This window comes from Lissotriton helveticus, chromosome 6, assembly GCF_964261635.1.
Source record: "Lissotriton helveticus chromosome 6, aLisHel1.1, whole genome shotgun sequence".
Lineage (NCBI taxonomy): Eukaryota > Metazoa > Chordata > Amphibia > Caudata > Salamandridae > Lissotriton > Lissotriton helveticus.
The window spans coordinates 603428359-603451739 of NC_136067.1; the positions used below are offsets into that span (position 1 = coordinate 603428359).

At 42.5% G+C, this 23381-nt stretch overlaps 1 protein-coding gene across 1 annotated transcript in view; it reads right to left on the minus strand.

The window, feature by feature from the left end:
* Positions 1–23381, minus strand: part of LOC144762795 (CD109 antigen-like) — a 628126-nt gene that overhangs the window by 189909 nt on the left and 414836 nt on the right. Inside the window, exon 14 of the mRNA XM_078648065.1 lies at positions 12214–12390. Within this exon, the coding sequence (XP_078504191.1) occupies positions 12214–12390 (177 nt within the window). The remainder of the gene's footprint in view (positions 1–12213; positions 12391–23381) is intronic.

The following is a 23381-nucleotide window of genomic DNA, read 5'->3' on the forward strand; positions in this document are numbered from 1 at the left end:
TACAATACAATACAGTACAGTACCATAAACTACACTTCATAGTGCCAAAAGTCCCCGGCTTAAGGGCCTAAATACTCTTAATTAACATTGCTAGCTACCAAGGGAGTCCAGAAATTCCTTTGCTTTTACTTCAGATGAGAAGTACTGGACTCAACCCTCTTTTACCACCTTGAGCTGTGCTGGATTAACAAGATAAACTTGCAGATGTTTGTCCTGGAAAGGTTTGATCACTTGTCTCAGCCTCCAGTGCCTCTCAACTGTTACGTGGCAAAAGTCTGGCCTAACAAAAAACGACACTCCCTCGCTGGACCTTCTTGCCTCCGGTCGGGCTTTTTCCGATTTGGCTTGTCGAAGAATAAAGTTGCCCAGAAATATTAGGACTGCCCTTGGCTTGTCGCTACTTTTTGCCCCGGGACGGACCCTAAACGGAGTACGATGTGCCCTCTGAATTTCCGCCGACCAGTTCCATTCAGAAAGTTCTGGGAATGCGGTCTTGAAAAGATTAATCTTGTAGGACCTAACATCAGACCCCTCGGCCCCTTCTGGTATCCCCAGCACCCTTAGGTTGTTACGCCTTAGCCTATTTTCCATGTCCTCCAGTTTCCACTGGATGTCAGTGACCTGAGTGCTTTGAGACTCCACTTTGGTGGTAGCTGCGGCGGCCTCTGATTCAGTTGCCACAATCCTTTCCTCCAAATTTGTGACTCTGTCCCCCACATTGACATATGCCTTAGACAGATTTCTTACCACGCCTTGCATCTTATGCATTGCTGCTTGCGATTTTCGGGTGTCCTGGCGTGCTTCCTCCCTATGCGTAAGGATGGTCTGATAAATGACATCCAGGAGTGGGGGGTGAGTTAATGGGGCCTCAGCATTCGGGCTCCCCTGCAGTGGCATGGCTGATGAGTGATCCCATGTTAAATCCCACATGGGCTGATCCAGGGCATTCCCTTGAGCATTTGGTCTTTTAGCTGTGCTAGGGGGATTCTGTTCGATATCGCTATCGGTCTCAGAGTCACTCCCCCCTGAGATGAACTCTGGTCATCGTCCGACCATTCTGCCTCCTCTGAGATGGAGTAAAAGCACTCACTACATCAAGGCCATTAGGGTCAGGGGAGGGCATAAACCTTAAGCCCCTTCTCCTCCAGCCACCCCAGCACTGCATTCTTGCCCTGAAGCCAGCTCTAGTTGGCTTCCCTGTAATGCTTCAGCATCAGTTTTATTATCGACATTATCTAAGATTAGCCCATGAGTCCCTGTAAGCTCTTGCCCTCTTTCAACCACTATTATTGATTCCTCTGTCAGTCCAACATTCTGATCATCTATATCCTCTGGCAGGGTGGTGTGTGCTGCAATCATACCTGAAGCCACGACCTTCTGTGGCGCAGGCGCAGGAGTAGCTGTCTCATCGATGCTCCCATCCTTAGCGTTCTGCCCCTTGCCACTTCGGGCGAGCAACTCAGGAATGGAGGAAGTCACTTGCCGTGACCTTGCCCTTTTTTAAAACCTCTCCTGGGGTTGTGCACAACTTGGCTGGGGATGCATCCCCTCTTAACTCCAGCTCCGGCTGCTCTGCTGGCTGGGCTGCTTGGGCTTTCCTCCTAGCCGCCGCCGTGGCTTTTGCCGATACTCCCACCGCCACCTTAGGGGCCATTCCTTCAGGGCTCCGGCTCCGCAGTCCCACGCTGCTCTGCACGTCTCTTCCGGCATCTCCACTTGCTCGCCTTTCTCCACCGCCACGCCCACAGCGTCGATACCGATGCCGGATCCAGACCGCGAGGACGCCAGCCAGCACCCGCAGCAACACGATACCTGCCGAGCGTGCTGCACCGAAGTTTGCTGTCCTGTGTTTCCAGCAGGTAGACCACGACATTTAGGTCTGAGGTTCTTATTTACTCGATATGGCAGAATAAGACTAGCACCAATGCTGGGGTTCTAAACTCACACTGCACCATTCCACTGCTGCTGCTCTGCGGCTCCGCTCTATGCTGCCGCCATCTTGCTTCTCTCAAGACAAAGACAGGTCTTTCAATGGGATGAAAAATGTGGGGGCTCTCTAAAATGGAACATGTAAAATACATTTCTGTAATTGCCATAGTGAGCCACCTGACCAATATTTTGGTTTCTTTCTGAGATGTTATTTCATCCAGATATATAACAGAACAACTGACATACACCTAAACCCTTCCAGTTCTACTGCCTTTATCAGTTGTTGTTAGCTGTTGAAGATATATGACTAACAACAATGCTTTGATATAAATAATTAACATGGGAAATGTTTCAATTCTGAAATTTTGAGACTCTGACTTAAATATTATTGAAGCCTCCTCTAGAAGGAGTATTGGCCTTCATTTATGTGTGCTTTAGTTAGATATGTATGCCCTTTTTCTCAGCACATCTCTCCATCTTCACATCTTTAACCTCATCTCTTTCGTCTTCAGGGTCCTCTTTTTATTCTCCCCACGAATACACTTACTCGCATCTCTGTCACTTCACCACCCCCAAACATATTCTACACTCATTCACATTTAGGCACTTTATTTTCTTTTACTTTGGCCTTGTAAATATTTTGACATCTGTATACCTACCTCAAACACATTTACATAGAATGTTAATTTCAACTGGAATACATGATCAATGTTCTGTGTGCTCTGCAGAGGGGCAACCTACTAACAGGCACTTTGCTTTGCCTTTAGCGCTGAGCTCTCATTCAAAGCCCTCTATAAACATCTGCCTCAACCCATGCACTATACAAGAGTAATTAGCTGCATAAAAAATAGAGAAATGCAACATGATGAAATAGCTAACACTCTAGGGGCATGCAAGGTTAAGTGAAATAAAAGAGGAACTAAATTGCTGTCATGCATTACCTTAACATTTTTAACATTCACTGTTGGTACATCAATTCATGTTTTTGGTATGAATGTTAAGGGCATGAAGATAGGGCCAGTTTTAACGCCATAAGTCGTGTAACAAGTCAAAGGGTTACTCCTGAATAACCAGTTGCAACAATCGACCTGAATACATCATAACTTACTTTTGTTTCTTGTCGACAACATGGGTATCTCATGCAATGATGCAATTTGTGTTATTTTACATGTACCACATGTTTGGTTTGCTCTAATTGTACCTGTGCTTGTTAAATTACCTTATGTTTATATGTAGGCCTTTACTTGCCAATCTTATCTGCTTCTTTGTATAGTGCCCTGATACCCTTACGGGTCATATTTGCGCTATATATAAAAATAAATAAATAAATGTAACTGTCTTTATTATAAGCACACATTTCTCTCTTTGTGCTTGACTCAGCTATTTGGATCAACTTTGCAAGGTAACAAATACCCTGCTGATCTTTTGGATCAATTTTGCGGGGGAACAAATACAGCAGCTTGACTGTTAAAGGGGCAGTGACCTGCAGCCAGGGCCTGGGGTGTCACAGTGGGGTAGGTTAGCGTTACCAGGTGTCTCAGCACAATATGTATAAAACAAGATTAGCATTATAATACTTGCTATTACCGAGGACAAGAAGCCAAATCACATGTGCTTGCATCCAGTCCTACTATGTGACGAATAGGAAAGAGTGAGATGTATGCCTGTGAATGATGAATGTCTGTCCTCACACAGGGATGCAGACTCAGATGTCCGAAAACCATGATTCTGACAGCATCATTGGCCTACAGTGTATACTACCATAGACTACAATGGCTATGAAGGGCTATAGAAAGGTAAGCCCTGTTTTGTGCGTCACATTGCAGAAAGTTGATTTGCAGCCTGGCTTCCGTCTCCTGCTTCAGAGGCAGTGCAGACAGCACACACTTAAATACGTCGATTTGTTTAGAGATTCGATTGCATCTCTAAATAAATCGATCTATTTATTATTTTTTGAGGTAAATGTAAGAATTTCAGAGGGGTGCAGCCCCAGAGCCCTAATGGAGAAACCACCCGAGTCCATATGTTTTTAATCACTTAAAAGATCTTATTTTCAACAAATTGGGCATTCTCTTTTGATTCCCAGTAAGAACATTGCTTGAAGTTTCGAATTACATTGCTCATTAGCTGCCAAATAACATGGTTCAGGAATCTGAGAATCTCTGAAACAGGGTGCAACTCTCTATCCAAGATTCAATTCTTGCTCTCTGACAGAACTAAAGCATTTTAGATGCAGCCTTTACCATAGGAAAACCAGGTACTGCCCAACACCAATGTAGAAATGTGCATTAAGTTCTTAGCAGCTTTATGAGAATTGCCTCCACTATTCAACCATATACAAATAGCAAATATGTTTTGTTCACATTGCCAAAGAAATGTTTGACTGTGTTTTTTTTATACCAGGATTTTTCAGTATGGCATGCCGTCCTAATACAAGTTGTGCTTCTTAACCTTTTATTTACCAATAGCAGCTTTTTAACCCAGGTTGTAAAACAAGTCATAAAGCATGTCTGATTTGTGAATTAAAAGGAAATACAGTCTTTTTCTCCTGACTGACTCACTGGCATCAATAAACAGTATCTAAGTGCCAATTACCTAATGCTATGACACCAGGTAAGACCACATTTCCTGCACTATTTATGTTGAAAGAAGAGACCCATGCTGCCTCCAGATCCTGCACGTACAAATGTCTAAAGTTCTTCTGATTCAGAATACAGACAGACACTCCCAAATGCTTCTCATCATCCAAGAGAAACTCACCCGTCCCTCCCAAAGAGACTAGGCAGAATCAACAAGCTTTTCCAACAAGGGCCAGAAACCACCTGGAACACAATACTACAGCTCCAATTTACTATACCGCTCCCTCCCTTCAATAACATCTCCACAGGCAAAAAACACATTTCTTTTTATTATTATTTTTTTTTTGTCCTCATCTCGCCATAGACTCAGTAGTTTTAACAAGCGCTTTATGATGACTGTGCTCCCTCCGGCTTACTACTTCTGTCGAGCCATCCACGGCCTTCCTCTTTATCCTGAGGACTGGGCGTAATCATTGGACTTACATTCCGCTCTCTCCAGACCGTAACCATTTATCATATGCAGGCGTCATCCCCACGATATCAGGGGGGACCAGATATGTTGATGATTCTTCATAATCTACACTTGCCATACGTAGAGCGGATTTAATCCAACTTTCTCTGGTTGGGGGGTCAGAATCCTTCCATTCCATGCAGATCTCCCTTCTGGCCAAAACCCCCAGATTAAGAAGCAAACCCATCTGAGGCTGTGGAGATGTTATATATTCCTGTTTATTCAAGCCAAAAATGACCAGAGGGAGATCCACCACTATATGCGTTTGAAAAATATCGGTCATGGATTCTCCCACCTCTTTCCAGTATCTGCCCAGTTCTGCACACTCAAAAAACATGTGCATATCGTCCGCCTTGTTGATATGGCACCTTGGGCATGCAGGTACTGAGGTAGAATGGACTGCGAATTTAGCGATCTTCGCCGGGGTATAATATAACCTGTTTAGAACATAAAAATGGTTTTTCTTTAGTGTAGCAGGCTTAATGTATTTATACATTAGTTTTACAGAGAGGTCAAACAAGTTTTCAGAATCTTGAAGAAGTGGAGTGGCATTCCAAGCAGCTACCTGCAGGGGAACTTCATGATCTACCGCATCCAAGAGGCTAATATATCAAAATGATATCTCTTTTTTCCTTGACGAAACTCTCTGAAATAGCTGTTCTAGCTCCCAATTCCCCTCCACCTCTCCTCTCTCTGCCTCAAACCAAGATCTTAACTGAAAATACTTAAATCGGGAAAATGTAGGCCCAATCTTGTCTAAAAGTACTTCCCAAGGAAGAACCCCATCCGAGTCTCCCAGGTCTGTCCACCTCTCTAACCCTGCTCTTCTTATAGGAATTGCCAGAGAGTCTCCCAAACAGGACGGGGTACCCGGTGAATCCCAGATTGGTGCAGATGGGGAAAAGTAGCCTCTACCCCAGATACGTCTTAGTTTATACCATATCTGAAGTGCCACTTTTAGCACCTTAAGGCGTACCTTCTTCAAGTTTCAAGTTTTATTTTATTTGATTTGGTTCTCCACTGAGGATATTTAATACATCATATTCAATTTTAAACAGCTTTGTTAAAAAAGTTTTCATTCTAATGTAAAGTTAAAATGGTTTTAAAAATTTAAAAAGTTTATAACATACAAATTCATTTGGCGGAGCTTTACATAGGATGATCATTTCATGAGCTGTGTTGATTCTACATTTTGCGTAAACTGGTTGTAGAAACCTTTTTCTTGCCATAACAACTGTTGCATTTGGGCAGGTGAACAGTAGATGCTCTAAGTCCTGCTCTCCACCGTTACACAGAGAACAAATAGTGCTTTCTTTTAAGTGCCACCTATGTGTTACTGTTTTTACGGGAAGTATTCCTAGTCTGAGCAGCACAATCGATCTCCTAGCCCCATGGTTAAGATTAAATTTAATATACTGTTGAGGTTTCTTGAAAACAATAGCTTCAGCGACATTTTTGTAAAGAGGTAATTTAAAACAATGCCGAACGTCAAGGTCAAAGCTGAGTCTTGGGGTAAAGTGTTTTAGGAAGAGTTTCAGGTGGGCAGGTGACCAGGATAGTAGCCTTCTTGAAAAATCTTGGTGCCCTGAACTTATATAAAAACCCCGCCTGCCCACCACCGCCTTCCGCTAGTACTAGTTCTCCTAGTAATCTACCCCATGAGGTGTCTACCGGTATAGATAAAAGCATCCTTATCCCTTTGAATTGAAAGGCCAATAAGTATAGATTTATGTCTGGTAGTGCCTAGCCCCCTTTCAACAGCTTCCTCCGTAGTTTTTTCCAAGATAACCTGGCGCTTTTTTGCCCACAAATGAAACTGCCTATCTTTCCTTGAATTTTACTGATGGTGTCTTGTGGAAAAATGAGAGGGAGCGCACTAAAAATAAAAGTCAGTTTAGGCAACACTGACATTTTTACTAAGTTAACCCTCCCGTAGATTGACAGAGGGAGATTTTTCCACTTAGCGAAAAGAAAATCTATATCCTTTTCAATCTTTTTTAGATAACACATTTCCATTGTGACTACTCACACAGAACCCTCTTCCTCATCCACACATTATAGGAACCCTTTCCCTGTCTCATAGTGCCCTCCATCCACTAGAGAGATCAACATTCCAGTCCTCAGCCAGAAGGCAGAGGCGCCCAAACACCTCACCTACCACCATTCTTTTGACTCCTCAGCACACTCTAGAAACAGTCAACCTGACCTTTAACCATCTAAGTTGATTCTCAGCCAGCTGGATACCCACACCCTCACCGAGACTGTCTTGTGAAAAACCTGAGATTTCGCACAAATGATCTTTATCAATCCAAAACCATTGCACACACCCCCATCCTTTGTCTCAAAACTCAGAAAACCTGATTATTGCTCATACACCTTCCCATACACGAGCAGAACCATTGTCAAACAAGGCCATTCATGACCTACTCAACTGCTACAACCCCGAGCCCAAGTCCAATCAAAACACCTGCACCAGTCCCCTGAAAATCTCCAAAATAACAAGACTAAGAAACCAATGAACAAGCTTATAGAAGTGCCTACAATCTCCACACCCTCAAGCAAAATGTGTATCTCCGCACTTAAATGCATTTTGCAGTGTTGTAGACCTGCAGCTAAAAACTACATCATTATGGCAGATTTGATTTTTGTAAGCATTTTGTAAGTTTTGCATGTAGATTTTTTCGAAGCTGTCATGATGAAACTGACTCCACTCTGTTAAGGACTTTGAAACCCTTTAGGCATCGCCCGTGCTCTACAACACCAGTAAATAAATGCATTGTCATAGCTTCTGGAGCTCTGTCCTACAGTTTTCTTCACATTTCATGAACTAACCACAGAGGAACTGGTATTTACAATAATGTTTATGGACCTACGTTGCTGGTGGTGGCATCTTTTCAAAGAGATTTGGAGCACACAATGTCTTCCTGGACTGAGGTGTCAAAATGAGAATATCCAGTAGGACCCACCGTGTGAGAAACTCCACTTCAATGGACATGCAGTCTATCAGAAAATCAGTAGAGCTTTTCAAGACAATTAAAAAAAATGTGTTGTGATAGTCATGTTTGATCACTGATACTGATGTGGACTATCTTACAGACATCAAAGGCACAGACATCAAAGTTGTCAGAAAGTGAAGGAAGTGCAAAAGACACAAAGCTACAGTGACAAATTAGTAATTGATTCTTTGTTGAAGATTTAAAATTAAGAAAACATGTAGAAACTGTAGCAATTCCTCAATATTTAATCTGGTTTGGATAGAGAGAAGATAGAGGATGAAAAAGAGTGAGATAGAGATAAATGTGTTTTCATAGGTGTATAAATATATTTAGTCTTATTTTAAGGTCTTTATTACAAGTGCCCTGGAGGGAGTGGAGATAATATTCCCCCTGATAAAATCTTTAGACCTTCAAAGTTGGTGAAAAATATACACAATTTTGTGCTTTCTGCACAGAACTGGCATTTTCCCCCAGTATATCTCAGCAAGTTGTTCCTGCCAATATGTACTAGGGGAGAACTGAGGAGCTGCAACCTTCATGTAACCAGTTGTTGGACTTGGCCCTTTTTGCAGGGTTATCCCCAAACTTTTTGCTTCTTCCTCCTATTTTTTCCTGATCTGTTGTTGGTTTTAGGACTCTGGTCACTTTACCACTGCTGATCAGAGCTAAACTGCATATGCTGTCTGTGTAAATTGTTATGATGATTGGTTCTCCCAGATTGGCATATTTGATTTACTAGTCAGTCCCTAGTAAAGTGCACTGAGTGTGGCGGGGCTGGTAAATCAAATACTACTAGCGGGCCTGCAGCACTGATTGTGCCACCCACATGAGTAGTTCTGAAACGGTAACTCAGACTTGTCACTGCAGTGTCTGTACGCAGTTGTTAACTGCCATGTTGACTTGGCAAGTGCAACCACTTGCCAGGCCCTAACCTTCCCTTTTCTTACATGTCAGTCACCCCTAAGGTAGGCCCAAGGTACCCTTGTGGGCAGGGCGTAGTGTAGGTGAAAAGTGGGAAATGCCCTGATGTGGGTGGCATGTCCTGATAGTGAAATACTAACAATTTAGTTTTTCACTATTGTAAGGCTATCTGTCCCCATAGGAAAGCATGGGAGTTAATTTATAACATCTTATAAATATAACTTACCATTGGGACCAGATAGGAAAATAAAGTTTAGTACGCCTGAACTCTAAAGCTGAATCTTTTAGGAAAGGTGATTTGTACATTTTGTGTTTGAAAGTACCCCTTTTAGAAAGTAGGTATTTTCTTGCTTAGCCATCCTATGTTACTGACTGGCTTTGGAGTGACAGGGGCTGGGGAGGTGCATTCTCTCAGACAGCCACCGGGGGGGAGGGTTGATGTGTGTCCTGCCTTTCCTGAATGAGTCAGCACTATGTTGAATAGGCCTGATCTGCATTTGGAGTGGTGGGAGGAGTAGCACCTGTACCTGAATAGTGATGTGCCTGCCTTCCACAATGCTGGCTCCGCCCCCTGTGAAATGTCTGGAGTCAAGGCTCACACTGACATTGGATGTTGTTGTGCACTTGCAGAGTGCCCCCCAGAACTGGTTTGAACTGGGCTCAGTGCCCCTTGCACAAAGAGGACAAAGACATTTTGGGGTATAAGTATCAGACCCAAAACCCCTGAACTTTAGACTACTTCTGGAATCAAGAGGAACCTTTGCTGAGGAAAAGAGCTGGAGAAACGGAGGAGAAGTACTGCCCTTGCTGTGTGCCTTCTGTTGGCCTGCAGTTGCTGTTTCTGCCAAAGAGAGGAGATGAACTTTGCTGTGTGCTTTGTCCCCTGCTTGAGGAAAGTCTTCAAGGGCTTGTGTAGAGCTTGCCTCAGGATCACAAAGATTTCACCCCCAGCTCCCCGGAACTTCCTTGCTGGGAGTTCTGACCTGCCAGGTGTGCCTGTGGGGCCTCTGGAGGTTGTTTCTGCTGCTGGGAGCTGGAAAGCAACGCACCAAACAAGGAAGTTGACGCATCGCTCTTCTGGTGACAGTTTTCCAGCACAACGGCGTGGTGCGAGAAGAATCTACCTGCACCGCCGCACCGCTGCTGAAACTGACGCAGTGCCTGTCGCCACTGCAAGAATAGACGCATCGAGGGATCGTGGCTGAAAAGGTCAACGCAGCTCCGCTCGCCGCCGCCGCATCGTTCGCTGACGCATCCTGGATTTCCACACATCATCATCCCTGTGCTGCAAGTTTTCCCTGACACATCACACGCGGATCGGAGCTATCTCAGAACCGACGCATCTCTTCCCCCTCAGACCAGACCCGACACATCTCTCCCCTGTGTGCAGCGGAACTGTCGCATCGCATCCACGAAGGTCTCAGGAACGACGCATCTTTTTGTTTTTCTACGCTTCTCATCGCTGCAGCTGTTTGGCTTGGTGAACTTTGTCGCAACAACAGGTACTTTGCAAGATATCACACATCCATAGTTTTCTATGGACTCAGTTGCTAAAACCTTTGAAAGTCATTTTCTTAATATTTGTATGTTGGATTTTTGTTGTTTTGGTCTTGTTAAGATAAAGATACTTTATTTTTCCAAACCAGTGTGGTGTGCAATTGTGGTGATATCACTGGGTTACTGTGAGTGTTGGTACAAATACTTTACACATTGCCTTTGGGATAAGCCTGTCTGCTTATACCAAGCTACCAAGGGGGTGAGAAGGGGTTATCTAAAGTGAATATCCCCCTTACCCTGACTAGAAGCAAGGGTCCCTATTTGGACAAAGGTACCTACCGCTGCCAACTATACACCCCCATTCCGAACAGTTAATTACTAAGAGCGGTAAATTCCACCCAATTCAATATTTCAAACCCAGCGAAATTAGGTGTAGATGCAGCGGCTGAAATTATCTGCCTCTTTTAATTAGGGCCTACGTCTTGCCTGTAATTTGATGGAGTGTTCCAAGCAGTTCATGACAATATCTAGTGCAGTGTTTTTTCAGAATGCCAAAGATCTGCCCATTCAATACATACTCCATCAAAAGGTTAAAGTGCGGTTTTAATACCCAAGAGAGGTCACAAATGATGACAAGGTCTACTAGTGTGTGTGACACTGTCTAGCAAACACCTTGGCCACGGCTGTTGAATCTTCATTTGTGTTGCCTTCCCTGTTGACAACAGAGACCAGCGTAAAGTATACCAAAGGAAATAAGTTGATTTACGACATATGAAAGTCTGTCACTAAAGGTTCATAAATGAAAGCCTATTTTTAATTTGCTTGTATTCGAAGTCGAATAAAATACAAAACAGGGACCAATATTATATGATCTCGCAAAGGGGCAGTGATTTAAAAAAAATCCCAAAATGCTCAGTAATCATTTGAGCAATAAAATATTACTTGATGGAAGCAAGGAAGTTATTGATAAGACAATGTAAGCAATACACAGGCATATGAATGACCTAAAAGGAATTATCCTGAAAAAGATAAATATTTGTTCTGGTATGTATTTTTAAATTAATCATTTCGCCATCATTTGATGCACCTTGTATCTGAGAGAAAAGACTCAGAAAACAAATATTTTACTTTGTAGCTGCTGGGTAACCTGCCAGGTGGTAGACCTAAATAATTCCAAGCTCAGAAATAGGGGTGGAGGGAAGGAAGAGGTAAACAGCATATGCAGTTTGAAAATATATTTGAGAGAAGTCTGTTCACTTCAAGACAGTAAAATCTTTAATCTCTCAGATAGAGGTAATGGCATCCCTAGCCTGTTATCCTGCTGTGATGGACAAAAGTTACAAAGGTAACCTAGTGCCAACAAGTTAAGAATTGCAGAGATCTTTTCACCAAGTTCGTTAGATAATTTTCCGCCCGCTCTCGATTGTTCACAATAGTAACAGTCACACATTTGGAAGAAGAAAAATTGCAAAATATGTGGAACAACTCCTCTGCAGGATTGTAACCCATCAAAAGTTTGTTGCTATAAAAGTTTGTCAAATACGTTTTTTATATGCTCTGAACGCCTTCTTAAGTTCTTCTATTGCAGGCAATGAATAATAGCGTAGCCAAAACCTTTCTGCCTTTTGCATCCCATCTTAGCTTCCTTAAGTAAGGGGGCATACCACAGAGCTGTAGGTGTGGCCCGTTTGAGGTCTGGGAGGGAAAGGTACAAGAATGTAATATTACAACTGCATGATGGGTCGACTACATTTCATTGACAGTAATATAAGACACATACCTTGTTTTTAAGCATTCCTTTGACAGTGTATGACTTGCTGTCAGATATTACATAACCGCTGATGTGAATGTAGTATACGTTGATCACTGCTAGAGGAGCCCATGACACTTCAGGTGTTACAGTGAAGGTTTGGGTGTTCTTTTTTCCGACAGCTACCACTTGCCCTTTTGATAATACCTAAACAGACAAAATATTATCAATGAGATTCACAAAAATATTCAGAGTTGACAAATGATCTTGATCCCTATTGAGCAGCAACAAACAAATACCCCATTCGATCCAGACAACTGCCTCTGTGGCACATTCACATTAATTTCATACAGAAATTCAGGAACTTAAAATTTGGATTACTCATCTATTGTTTAATTTAGTGCATTTTAGGCCCTAATTACGATGTCGGGAGGATTTGAGTTGATGTTTCGGTGTGGGAACTGATAGAAATGGGAGTCCATATAAATCCCTGCCGTGGCAGGCACCTCTGTGATGGGAAGGAGCAGAATGAGATTGTTAGCAGTCTGGGTGTAAGTAGGGTATTTAGTTTACCAAGTGACAGGAAACCATTGATGTTAAACTGACGGGGTTAGAGTATGTCAGAGGCACTAGGGGGAACAGTAAGAATGTATTGCAGTTAAATGAATTCATTGAAACAAAGAAGAGTGAGCAACTTTAAGTGTGATATGTTATAGTGCATACATTGGCTGTCATATTAAAACGAGTGTTATTGTTATTTTTAGTGTTCCCTGACGAAGGGCCCTAGAGGCCCGAAATACATTGGATTTGAATAAACTGCTAAGGATGAGTTTGGCTTCAGGCATGTTCTTGAAGTGAGGTTCGGATGGCCCGGCAGGAGCATTAGAAATTTGGGAAATGGCGTTTCCTTGCATGAAGACTAAAATTATTTCAAGTGAACATTCAGAGTATCAAAGGAATGAAATAACGTTGTAAAAAAGGAAAAGAGGAAAATGAACAGAATAAATAATATTGCAAATGCAATTTCAAAAAAAGCTGTGCCAATGGTTCGGGGCAGAAAGGTGGCCTCAATATGTTGTCGTTTAACCTCACAGTGTCTGCCACACGGAGCAGAAATTTACAGGGGGGAACTATAGGTTCACTCCAGGCCCTCAACCAGAGGCTGCGGAGGCATGGGGGCCTTGCTAGGGGCCCCCAAAGTCACTTCTGACAGGCTTGTAATGTCTGAATGCCCAACATGAAAAGCCTGTAGGAAACCAACATCATTATCTTGATGGTGGGAATGCCATCTGTAAGTGATTATGTTGCGGTTTCTGGCTGGCCAACGGGCCCCTTGAGCCTGTCGGAAGCCAGCCGGAATCACCCGCTGGTATGACTTCCGACCATTGTAATCATAATACGATGGTCAGAAGTCAAATCAAGGATGTCGGTCAGAAAAGACTTTTCGACCGACATCCTAATGAGGCCCTCAGTCTGTTATCGCAGTGATACTTTCTATGCATCTAACTAACATCATGACTGATCTAAATATTGGTATTCTGCCAATTTTCAACACAAATAAGTTGGTCCACTAAGGGACAGACCACAATAATGCAAAGTATTTTTCCTGATAGCTGGATACAACACAGGAATCATGATTCTGAGCTGGGTTGTTTTAGAAAATCCAGATTTTGGAAGACATCTTAAATATCTAAGATATCTAACAGTTGAATTACAGTAGAATTCCTGCCACTGACCTTTAGATTTAGCCCTTGTTCCAAATAGAGAATTTTCTAGGATTGTTCAACTCTAAAACAGACCCTAAATCCTTCACTCCCGTATATTGGCAATGTTTACAGTGAACTGATGATTTATCTCAGGGCTGCAACCTCGACAAAACAATCTTTCACGGCCATGTCATAAAAGTTCAAGACAAAGTTCTGCATACAAAGATGGAATGTGGAGTATTGATTCAAATTGTTTCTATCTTATTTTTTATCAAATATGTTCAAATGAAGCAGTACCAGGTGAGTCGCCTGGATCTAGAAAGTAAGAGAATATAAACTCCTAGAAAATTCGCAAGATGGTAGGAGTAGACTGTAGACCAACATAGGTGCTAGATATAATGACTAGTTTTAGATTAAGTTTAAAAAATGGTGCCTATATAGTTATTTGCTTCAGGTATTCATAGAGTACTTTGCATATGACCAGAACAAGAGATCTGTAGAAAAAGGAAGGGAGTTAAAAGACTTAGAAAAGGAGGAACTAGAGGAAAGGATGATGGTAGGCTTTGTAGTGAAAAGACTCCTGCTCTCAAATGTTAGGTAGCCTTTGCACAATGCACTTATACCAGTTACTTTGACTTTTGCCACTTTGATGTACAGAGTTGGACTGTTGTATATTTTCCCTATCGGTCCTTCGTTGGGAGGAAATGAGGCAGGAGAGGTAATGATTAATCCTGCCTGCGCCTGTGTGCGCATTTTCACATAGCATGGAAGGATTACACTATACACATTACATCACTTGTGACATGTTAAATCATTGATGGCATCACTGATAACCTCTCAAATGACATCATTGATGACATGACTGATGAGATCATCTAAACGAGCCAAAGGGGATGAACTATTTTTTGGAAAGCTATGTGCAAATTTATCAGCTGGTACCAATATTATTACAGAAACAAAAGTTCTCTTACGATGGAAAGTCTGATCTAACTATAACTACTCTGGTGGTGGCACAGCCAGTGCAATATATTAATATAAGCATACACATATAACAGTTACAGCTGGGTGCATTTATTAAATTGTAGTGCACTAAATTATGTTTAATACATTTGTAAGCTTAAGTATGTGTAATTAAATAATTAAAGGTTTGTAAAGGTTTGTGAAAATTTAAATAGATTAAATTGAACATAGAATAATATTTATGAGGGCAAATTGCATTTTTGGTGGGCTTGTGATCATGTAGGATTTTTAGGGTTCAGGGATTAGCATTCTTTAGGGCTGTAATGTGTTTTTAGGGTTCAGGGATAGGTAGATTTTAGGAATGTAAGGAGATTATAGTGTTCAGGGGTTCTTTTTAGGGGTGACAAGAGGTTTTAAAGCCTCAGGAATAGGTCGTTTTTAGGAGTTGTAATCAGTTTTAAGGTTTAGGGTTGGGTGTTTTTCAGGTTGGTACAGTATTTTAGGGTTCAAGGACCTGTAGTTTTTATCTATAACACATGGCTTAAGGAAAAGGCAAATAATGAATATGTGTTTTATTGTGTGCATGATCAGCAGTTTCATCTATAATGAAGCCTGCTTTTTACACTATTTCTGTTAAATGTATTGTTTCAATGAAGAGTACACATTTAGAGGAGGCTGAAAAAGGGAACACTCAACAATCCAAATAAATCTTCCAAATGTTATAGTCAATATCAGGTTTTTAAATCATGATTGCCTTTGCATTAACTTATAAATGTTCAATCAATATTTTATAAAATTAACAAAATACTTTACGTGTAATAATGTGAACCTTTGCAACACATTTGCTGACATCTCATATTCAATCATGCTAATTAAAAAAAAAATTAACTTTTCATTTGAAAACATTGGGTTATTTACATTTCAAGCCTCCTTTTCTTGAAGTGGAGCTTATTTGAACTCTGAGATAATGAAGTATGACACAGAACGCTGAATTAATCAGGACCCGAGTTTCCACCTGGATTTATACCTCTTGGTAACATTAAACTACATTTAAGCATGTCTTCTCATGATTTTAAAGCAGATTGTGTTAATTTAAAATACATTTGGAAGTATACAAGATAATCTCATATGACTTCAAGGTTACCAGTTTAGAAAACCTTTTAAAGGTGGTTTACATTTTTCTTGTTAGAATTACTTGATAATATATTGTTATATGTGGAATTTAGGAGTTGAGACATATTGCAAAACAGTTTATCTTAGAAACTTGCACAATTAAATATACAGAACCAAGAAGTGAAAGAATTTGACATTTATGAAGTGATATGCACTAACAAAGACAATCTGTGAGAATTACCATATTTAGGAAAATGATTCATCTTTTGATAGAGATGGATAAAGGTGGATTTTTCTCCACATGTGCTTAGTATTGTCACATGAAATTGTGTCATGTAGATATTTTTGAGAAAGGCTGGCCACCTTTTAATCAGAGTATTTTTGCAGTTTTAGCATTCAGGATTGTGATTCTTTTCATCTCAGTAATTATTTCCTTTTACTGGCCCTAATTTTAAGAGATATAGCTGGTGATTAAAGACCACCTGTATACATTGATATTTGTTTTAATAGAGATTGACTAGAACCTACTACTGTATTGTAATAAACAAAGGCTCATGTTGAAAATTCACAGGGACAAAAAGAAAAAAAAAACACTCTACTTACAGGAAGAGGGGGCTGCCACTCCAATTAAGAATCAGTTATTTTGAGTGGACTCTGCTAATCAAGGGTAAGTGCTTAATTTGTGCTGGTGCTTTGGTGCTCAGCACCCATACTTATTTTGCAGGGCCTGGTCTATTGAATTTTGTACCTGCTGTTCTTGTTCTTCGGTCCAGATGCCTGTATAGTATGTCTGCATGGGCTGACCTACCCAGGTCCAGGCACAATGACTGTGTCACGTTAGTGATGTCAGCAGTGCACATCTGCCTTTCCACAAGGCACGTCCTCATTTCCAAACTCCATTGGATATATGTGATTGAGGGCGGGCTGATGGCTAAGCTTGTTGGTGAGAAAATTAAAAGTGCGTAGCGTACAGCAACTGCAGTCACTGTGAAACCACGGTGTGTAGAGATAAGGGTGTAAATGATGGAAACATTTTGTTCCCTCCTGGGCATTGCGAGTTCTGAAAGGTCATAGCAAAAAACGGGCATGTGTCGAGTTTAAGGTGAGTGCCATATGAGGATTATCATAGGATGGTTAAGAGATTCCAATTTTTTCACTGCCTGTCTCCTCTCTCCGTGCCTGCCCTCCCGGCTCACTTCTCCTATAGCAATGTTTAATTTATGTTTGCACACACAAAGCATTACATGAAATGCAGCAGAAAATTGAACAGTGTCAAGCAAAATTATCATAAAAAAAGTTCCATACAGCGCCTTCCTATTCCATTTTATTTTCTTGCATTTCTTTTATCCTTTCTAGAAAATAACATGCTTGTTTAGTGTCAAGAGGCCTCTTTAATGAGAAAACGAATGATTGGATTGTCTGTTATAGTTTATATTTAAATTATTTTGTTGTGCATCAGAGGCTTTGCAAAGAAGTCATTATATGTCAAAAAGCAAGCAAATAAAATGGGGGGTACAAAAACATAACTTCAACACTGTGCATTCACATCTTACTGCTATTTGATACCTAGGTTCCTACACTGTATGTGTATGTATGGAAATACAAACGGACGTGGGTAACATATTCAGCACACAAAAAGCCCATTTTAGCCCGAGCTACAAGGTGTGAGCGGACATCGCTTTGTGAAATGCCTTTTGACATTCACCGGTTGTCCTGCAACGATTTGATCTGCAGGCGCCTCGCCGAATGATGATTGCTGAAAAGGCAATTGGTGTGATGATGTCGAATGGTGTCTAAGGGTAACTCTCGCATTCTTGTGCTAATCTGTCCGCCAATACAGACAAACAATCACTTGCACAAATACTTCAGTGTACTCCACAGAGAAAGAAACAGCAGGAACCGAGGAAGACAAAGAGCAGCGGGAAACATATGGACGAGGAAGGGCAGGGTAGCTGATTAGAGAGACGATGCTATAGTCTAATGGAAACTATTTTTTCAAAAATGACTGGGAGCACAAGTAAAAGTTGTCATGATGTATATTTCAGGTGTGACCAATTACACATTTTGACACAGAAAAGACAATGAAACAAGGAAAACCCTGTTTAACATTCAATAGTTTGGTGACTCCCTCTTTTGATGACTTAGGATGAGAAGGGGAAGGGCAGGGAAGGGGCAATGCATGCCCAAGTGTGAGAGTCAGGGCTTCACTGACTTCCAGGTACTCCCCAGCAATGCCTGCTTTCTCAGCCTTCCACACTCTACTCAATCTCTCCCCAGCAGTGCCTTGACCTCACTATCTCCATTCCTTTCCTGCCTGGACATTCTTTCCTCAGCAGTATTTGCTCTCCTTCTTTCTCCCAAACCTCTTGCCTACAAACGTTTTGCTCTTATCCCTTTTCCTACTTTTGCCCCCTCTCTCCTCAGCGACACCTGCTCTTTCACTCCCCCTGCCTGCTTTGTTCTCAGTATTGCCTTATTTAATCCATTCCCTTCTCTTTTCAGCAGTACCTTCTTACTATCCTGTCCATTCTCCTCGCGCTGAAGTTTTTCTCTGCTTTGTAAAAGAGGGTATTTCACTTTCCCTGGTGAGATCGACCACAGTCACAGCCAAATCGTGGTGCAGTGAATAAACAAGATGAAAGTCAAATGACAGCGCTGCCAAATTGGGTTGTTGATTGAGGGGGGAGGCTGTGAGCCCTTGAAAAGCAACAGTCACAATCCCTGTCAGGGTTAACCTTAAAATGTACTCATTTTAATTGTACTTAACCCTCTGATAGCTTGGCACAAAACCAGGCAGTCTTAAATTATAGGCAATGTGTAAATTATTTATGCAGCACACAAATATTAATATTTGAAAACACAACACATGAAATATTCCACACCAATTCAGAAAAAGAATAACATGTAATAGACTATTTGACACCGAAAGGGCAGAAATCACGTTATTAGAACCGTTGATGAGCAATTAAAAAAATGTAAGGTAAACCTAACACGCCACCCGTGGTCATCTAGTTGTGCAAGAATGGCGGAATTGCACATGTTCAGGCTGACTGCTATGATACAGGGACCAGGATATAACCAAGTATTCTCCTTTCCCCAAATCGGCACATAGAGAACTGGAATATTTCATGTATTCCCTATCAGCGCATTACTATTAGAATATGTATGCCAAATTTGTGCTTCAAATGCACTTTTTGATTACATTTTTTTTCAAAACTCTCTCTTTTCTCGTGGAAGTGGGCCCCTTATCAAAACCTTATTTGGGGAAGGCTCGCTGGCTGAAATTCAGAACAGGTATTGCATCTTGCTTTCAGCAGTGCCAGATGTGGGTGTGGACGGAGCAAATTGACAAGTAGGTTGAGCCTGTGGATGGAGTAAGTGGAGCCGGGGGAAGTGGGTGTGGCCTCCTAAAAAACTTTAAGCACCTGCACTTAATATTTTACAAATAAAGCACTGGTATCAGCTATCAAATGTTCACTCAGCTCCTCCATTCGCGCAGTAGTAATCGAAGATACAATGTTCTGGAAGTGAACCTGTGCCATGTATATTTGAAGAGTTCTTCTGTGCAACTGTAGGCTTCAGATGAAGCAACTGGTCAACTGGAGCACATACACCTCAAAGGACTTAGTTGAGAGTAAAGTATTCAAAACCCCTTCGGCATGACTATACCCAAGTATCTTGTAGGACAACACTATTGTGAATCGGTATACTATTTAATAAGATCACAAAGCCTCCCTTTGGAACATTAGTTGGTCAAATACAGCCCTTGGTCTGGAGAGAATTCTCTAAAACTATATGGAAGAAATGTTTGTGAAACTGTGAAGTAATGAATAAATCCTTGTGTGAAAGTGCATTGTTTTGCATGGCTTTCTTCCCTTACTGGCATTATTGGAATGATGACCCCCTCACAGTGTTTGTGCACTGATCCCTTAAAACAGGAGCACATTGGTAACCTCAACTGGCATAAATGACATAGGTAATGCTGAAGTCAAGTTACACATAAAACATGCAAGTGGTATAATATTCAGATGTTCAATTTGGAATGCAGGGGGTGATACCACCCATTTGAGGACTCTTAAAATATCATTAGGGCTGTTCTTGCAACCTTGAATGTATTTTAAGGCAAGCTGCATATTATTAACTGTGCTTAAATGTACACAAGGGCAAAGTGCAGGGTTAAGAAGCGAGATATGGTATGAAGTATGTATCGGCAGTCAAATAATTTGAAAGTTCTACTTTCTGCATAGGATTAAACAGCATTTAGAGTTTCCTCTGGAATTAGGAAGACTCCCATTCCCTCGAAACTCTACATGAAGCTCCAAGTTATAAGATACAAATGTTGAATGGAAAGAAACACCAAGGTTTACTAGACCTGCACTCATTTGCTGTTGGCTAGAAAGTGCATCTTGGACCCAGTCATCTAGGCCCGAAGACTGACACTAACTTTGATATGGCCCATTGTTTTCTATAGGCACAGTTTGCTAAGTTTTTTAGGTTGAGCCTATACAACGCTTGCACTGTAGGCGATCTGTTGTCGGTACTTTGTGGGGTCTCACTCCACCCACGCTTTGGATTGGCTTTTGTGTATGTCAGTTAAAAACCGTAGCCTGCAAATGGCTACTGGTGGGTGCGGGCCCCACCTTTTCTGAAAAGTTTACTCCCACGGAGCAATGCCAGGGGAGTGAGCAACAGCGTGCAAGCAGTCCCACAGTGCAGCCAATGAGTTTTTGTTTCCAGTTGTCTCTTATTGCATGGGTGCCTGTTCCCAAGTTCTGGTAAAGCCTCGCTTGCAGCCTCACCCCCTCCTCCCTGCCGTCTGCCTCAGCACCCCCCTCCCGCACATCTAGGCTGCTGCATTGGGTCACCCTGACCCAGCCTTCTCTGCAGCCCTTAGCCGATCGCTCCGAGCTCCATGCAAGGAGCACTTGTTCTTTCGGCAGTACAATCTTATAAGCAAAAGATATTTTTTCTTTTCGTGGCTTCAGCTGTGCCTGTGGGACATGTGCCTCAGATCCACACACATGCCCCTCTCTGCCTGGAGGGAGTGAGAAGCCTACCAGGGGAATGAAGGGAGAGCGCCCTGGCAGAGAGTGTTTAGACCTCACCTGCGCATGGGCATGTGAATGCCCAGGGCCTGTGGGCAGCACTCAGACCAGATTGGATCCTGTTAGAACAACAGCTCCGAGGTAAGGACTATTTCAGTCCGGGTTATGGTGACTGCTTAATACAGTACTCTTGTACTGTAAATGGGCACTTTGAATTTGTCATGTGTGCTCCTTGCCGGTTGCAGTTCCAGTCCTCGAGTGCAGCAACAGGATATGAAAACATACATGTATCATGAGCACGCAGCTGACCCTTCTGTGTTCGTGTCATGCCTTCTCCTGAAACAGAGGTATGACTGCATGGCCCCAGTGAAAGTAGGCTTTTGATTCTAAGTGGTTGGTTGCAGCTTACCCCGGGGACCATACGACCCCAACCAACTCCATGTAGGAAAGTGTTTTGAACCTGAAATAACCAGGTGGCGAGAGTACCATGGCAGATTTTACCAACTCCCCCGGGACAGCAACTGGCTTCAGTAGCAGAGGATCAGCCAGGATCCTGCCCCATTCCCTCCTGCAGCACAGGGAGCATGAAACATCCACAAAACCTTCCTGACATCCCACCACCCACAGCACAACGACGGACGCTAACGCAGATTTACCACAAAATGTTAGTGGAATAGTCTCCAGAAGAAGTCCTCCCGTTTTCACCTGGTATTTCTGTTTCTTCAAAGTTATTCCTCGTTCTGTGGACTGAATATCATATTTGTCACCATGTGGAAAAGTAAATTTTGCCATGTTGTATGTGCCTACGTGTTCCCCATGTTATGTCATATGTGCATGATCGATATGCATGTACTCCCTTATGATCGATTAAAGACGCAATTACAGTTGTGTCCATCTCTAGTATGCCAGTTTCCAGTTTTCGTGAATACAACGAATATCAGGCCTATGTAAAGCTACGTTGCCACGTTTCACAGTGTGCACGTTAATTCATTGAAATATCCCCGTTTCTAGGCCTCAAAAGGGCCCGGACTCAGATTCAGCTCCTGTTTCCTGAACCCTCTCTGAGGAGCGATACAGCCCCCACCTGTATCCCTGACTCTTAGCTTACTTTCATGCCTCACAGTGCCCGGCACGGCCTGGCTCTGCCTCTCAGTCTGCCAAGAGTATGTTATGATTCTAGTTATCAGTCCAGCCCTCCTTCTCTGCATTCCTAAGCTACTGAATCGCATCAATAGTTTCCGTCATGGTCTAGCCTTTATGTCTCCATGTAAGAGAAATACTGTATTAATATTCATAGAATATTCCCTGCACCCGCACTACATGTAGAATTATGTATGCACCAGTCTTAGTGTCTGTTAGCTTTTGCCCTGATAACTTTTGGATTCTATCAACATGTTCTCTAAACACTAGATACTAGATAGGCTTTAGGTACATGTCGCCCTGACACTCCAGACTTTTCGTCTCTTCTTCTAGTGCAGAAGTCATAGCCCCCAGTCCTTCTGGTAACACGTCATTGCCAGTTTGCGCGCACCACTAGGTTAGAGGTCCCAGCTGCTCAGGTAGCCCCCTCCATGTTTCCGCCCCATTTATGACATATTCTGTTACGTTTGCATCACATGTCTATGTATACGCCCTGTGCACGCCTTCTTGTTGCATCAGTTTTGCCCTTATCTTTCGCGACTGCTACGAACCCCGCCTACTGCTACGCCTACTGTATTGCATGTAATGTATTTGTTTAACTATAAATATTGTGCACTGTTATTAAAAGTTACCCAATTGCCAGCCTATTCCTGCCCCCGGCAGCTGCCATCCCATCCCCGTACAGGCTGTCCTGTTCCAGTCCTTTATGCTTAATTAAAGCCTGTATACTCTAGCTACCTCGTATCTTGACTCTTATTTATTGAGCTATCTATTTGTATGAGTATCCTGAAAAATAGCACAGGTAATTAATTATTTATTTACCACATAATGGCGCCCGAATAGGGACTTGCCCTTTCCCCACGCGCCGGAGAAGCCACGCAGGCCCCCTGATCCTCTGCAGCCGTGACGGAACCATACTGTGCACGTGCAGATATTTCTGCTTCAAGTATCCCTCAGGCCCACGGAGGAGACGGAGGTTGCGGTCCAGCGTCCAGACGAGGCGGTGGAGGAACGCGGCGAGTCCCGACCAGAGCCCAAGCCGAGAGTCCAAGGTCCGAAGTATCCGGAGGCCCACCCGTAACAGAAGTCCGAAGTTCGTCCGTCCGTCGTCGTAGCAGTCCAGTCCAGTCCGAGGCCTTCCGTTCTTGCTGCCCGGTGAGTACCGTTGCTGGGGTAGTATCTAGACAGGGTCAATTGATTTGTCTCTGGTCCGTGGGTTTGGGTACACAGATCC